The sequence below is a fragment of the Aplysia californica genome, unplaced genomic scaffold (assembly GCF_000002075.1).
Source record: "Aplysia californica isolate F4 #8 unplaced genomic scaffold, AplCal3.0 scaffold00330, whole genome shotgun sequence".
NCBI lineage: Eukaryota > Metazoa > Mollusca > Gastropoda > Aplysiida > Aplysiidae > Aplysia > Aplysia californica.
The window spans coordinates 230,753-234,627 of NW_004797600.1; the positions used below are offsets into that span (position 1 = coordinate 230,753).

Here is a 3,875-nt window from a genome sequence, read left to right on the forward strand (position 1 = left end):
AAATCAAGATCTACTTTCGCTTTCGTTACCACCGAGAGTTTGCCAGCAGTTGTCTGATAACGCAACATTTGTGGCATGCAGATTGTGCAGTATAAACAATAAACACAATGTCGCCGTTCAAATAAAATGTAATAAATACTCTGACTCGTCGCTGTGCTGTCACTTGTGGGAAAAAAAGGAAAAGAAAATACAAGCGTCGTCCGATTTTTAGATTGTCTGGCTTGCCATCGTGACCGGTCACTGAACCTGCGCGCATTCGCCTCATAAATAAATGCGGCATCGTGTGAGCAAAGACCGTCTTTGTGGGACTAAAGGCGTGCGAAGTATAGGACTACGGAATAGGGGAGGAGATTATTGATTTTTGGGGGGGGTTAAGATACTATCGGGGGTTTAAGGCAACACCAGAGGACAAAAACCTGGAAGCACTTTTCAGAATTTTGATTAGAGCTTTCTGCAAAGCGCGCGTTGGTGCAGGCCATGTGCGGAATCGGGACCCCTCATACTTTGCAAGTCTGTGTTATTGAAATAAAGTGTTCGCGTTTCATTGGATGGGCGATAGTAAATTATACCTACTTGGATTGGTGATAGTAAATTATACTACCTACAGTGTATGTTGTAGCTTTCTGTTCAAGACTGGCAGATTTTCAGTGCCACTGCATCTTGCCCTACCACAGTTGTTACAACTCTCACAGTGCATGGGTCTACTTGAGCCATTCAAGTTATTGCTTTTCTCTGAGTTTGAGCAATAATTTGAGTCTTGTCAGTTCATAATATTATGAATCATGACACCCAGACTGGTTCTTAATAGTCGAAATTCTTGTTCTAGGCTCTTCCGAACTCTCAAAGCAGGATTTATTTTTTATATAATAATGAGAGGAAAATATTATATAATAGACTGAAATACTTAAGTCAAACAAGACCCCAGTACAACATTGAACACTGACATGTTGTTGACTGGACACATGTATATTGTACGCGTGTGTGCTCCCTTAAATTTCAAGCTGGTGAGCTAGTAATTTTTTTTGGGGAAATATTGCTGGACAACCTGAACGTTTTACTATTTCTGGTTGGTCGACCATCAATGATTTATTTATAGAGGCACCAGCCATCCATGTCCAGGTGCTGTTTTAGCCTACTGGTTGGTCGGTCGGTCGTGGGGAATACACATTTTCACTTGAAAATACACATTTTCATATTTCCCAATACTCATTTCGGTTTTCTGTGGTTGGCATCTCTGGGTTAGTTTAATACTCTATCCTCCAAAGTGTGGAAGTTGAGGCACATGTTTTGGTTAAATTGGAAAATCAAGTTGGTTGTGATAAGATAATAAAAATGAAATTGGGTGAAAGAGAAACGTCACGGGTTGCTTTGTTGTCAAAGTGTTGTTCTTTTGTGTCTACGTCAGGGCGACCATGAAGAGTTCAATCAGTGCCAGACACAGCTCAAGCTTCTCTACTACGAGGGTCTGAAGGGGAACCAGTTGGAGTTCAAGGCCTACCGCATCCTCTATTATATCTACACTTCCAATACATTAGGTGAGAAGGGTGTTTACCAGAAAATGATATAAAGATTTACCCTATCCATATGCCCTGGAGTCATTTTGTATCCCCGGGGTTGTATTCTTCGCATTTTAGAATACTTCTAGTGCGAAGATCTCTTTCAGACTTTCATTATTTCTGAAAAAATCATTCTGACAGACTACTATGCAAAGCGTGCGGATCGGATTGACGAGTAAATTTCCTCTTTGGAAAGTGGTGGCACAGAGTTCCCCATGTCTTATGGATACAGTAGTAAAACACGATGTACGGATAGGGTTTAGTAGGATACATGTATTTTAAGAACCACTGGTGTGTAAGCCCCGGTTACACTCAGCGATAAATTGTACCAGATTCGTCGTATGAGAGAACTGTCTGTTTTATCGAACTGTGCTGTCTGTTGGCGCTTATATAACCTTATGCAGTTGTTAGCGCCGTAAAAACACTACTAAAACTAAACTGTCTTGTCTGTTTACATGTTCCATCTATCATTAAGTTTTCTTTCGATTGAGGAGATTCCTCGTAATAAAGCCACCATGTCTCTTTGCGATGACATGGATTTGCCTGCTCTCTATGTGAAGGTTTCGAGCTCTGGACCGAATGAATGAAAGGCGAACACTGTACCTCTAGATCACAAGAGCGCCCCCCTTCCCCTGTACATTTTGATTTAGCAGAACAGTGTCTTTAGAAAAGGGTGGCTATTCTGTAGGCCTACCGTGTTGTGTGTAGAACTAGAAGCTATGGCTTGACTGCAGATGTGCAACGCACTGAGTGACCTTGATGCACAGCTTCACCGTTGACGATCAATTAAACAATAAAAATTCTAAAATATATATAACACACCAAATCAGGTTCATCGCGAGCAACTTTGCTTTTTTTTTTTGAGACGCTGATTCTGAATATAAAATCAGTTTTTACCTACGATAATTATTTTAAAAAATTTGAGCCCTGAAATTAGTTCTGCGTTGCGGCAAATTTCAAAGTGAATCTACGTCACAGCGCGTCTCCCTCAAGTCTGATCTTGACCACAAGGAAAATATCAATCAGCGCTTGATTTCTCGACCGAGTCTCTAAACCATAGTTCAATCGTCTAGATTTGGTACAAGTTTGTGGTTTCACATAACGATTTATCGTGAGATTGCTATATCGTCCAGTTTTTTGTACAATTTATTGTTACGTGTAACCGGGCCTTTACTTGTTTTCCTGTCAGTTATGCTGTAAAAGTTATGTTCCACCACATGGCATTCTTGTGTACTGCTGGCCTTCCTCATAGGTCATTCCAGAGAAGGGCTGAATGCCAGAGGAAAACCTAGTCTGATTGAATATATTGTTCCAGCAACGGCTATGTCGTTGGAACACCCAATCAGACTGACATCCAATTCATCAATTCATTCTCGCAAAGTTCTGTCCCAAATTGTTCTCTTTGGTAAGAGGTGAAACTAGTTTGGTATTGAGCATTTTTTGAGTGGGGGGAGGGGTTGTTTCAAATATTCATTTTAACTTTAATTTAATGTAGTACTAGTTTTAACACTAACTGACTGTCACTGTGTTAATATTATGCTTCTTTTCACTTTTTTAATACCCTTTGAGGTTGGGTTGGTTTTTGTTGGGGTTTTTTTTCAAAGATTGCTCTGTGGCTGTATACGTATTTTCCCCATGACAAATGCAATGCTTGATTGAGAATGACTGATTCACTGATACAAGCTTTGTTCTCTCTTCCTGATGTGACAACGGCTTCCTCTTTGCATTTTCCCCAGATTTAACCACAGCCTTAGCGTCACTGAGTGAGGAGTGCCGCAAAGATGAATGCATTAAGCATGCCCTGAATGTTAGAATAGCTTGGTCCCTCAATAATTACCACAGGTTTTTCAAATTGTATGAGGCTGCCCCCAAAATGTCTGGCTATCTTATGGACTGGTTCATTGATAGGGTTCGCAAAACGGCACTCAAACTCATCATCAAAGCGTACGTATACACACACAGTTTTGCTTATATGATTGTTATCCTCTTCCTTTCCTTGTGCTTTTTCTGTCGGGTCCTCTTCCTTCCTTTTCCTTAATGGAGATGGTGATGGGAAGTGAGAGCTACGAGTTGGTCCTTTTAGTTTAGGTCTTTTTTTTCCCCCTACTGCTAACACACATTCTGTCTTCTCACTTTTACTAGCACTCTACTGTGTTCAGGTGCTTCTTTCTTTATTGGACTACACACTTGGAAGTTCAGTTCTATCAGTTAATAGTTTGGTGTCCTAAGTAAAGCAAACTATTATCCTGCATATTGGGGACTGCAGACTTGTTCACGTGGGATTCTTATAATATATGGGGGGGGGGGGGGGGGGGGGGG

The 3,875-nt window shown here is 40.9% G+C and overlaps 1 protein-coding gene across 1 annotated transcript in view; it reads left to right on the plus strand.

Annotated features, from left to right (window-relative positions):
• LOC101861135 (leukocyte receptor cluster member 8) overlaps nt 1–3,875 on the plus strand; it is a gene marked incomplete in the record, with an annotated part of 38,317 nt that overhangs the window by 27,362 nt on the left and 7,080 nt on the right. Inside the window, 2 exon segments of the mRNA XM_005102547.3 lie at nt 1,406–1,535; nt 3,293–3,500. Of these exon segments, the coding sequence (XP_005102604.2) occupies nt 1,406–1,535; nt 3,293–3,500 (338 nt within the window).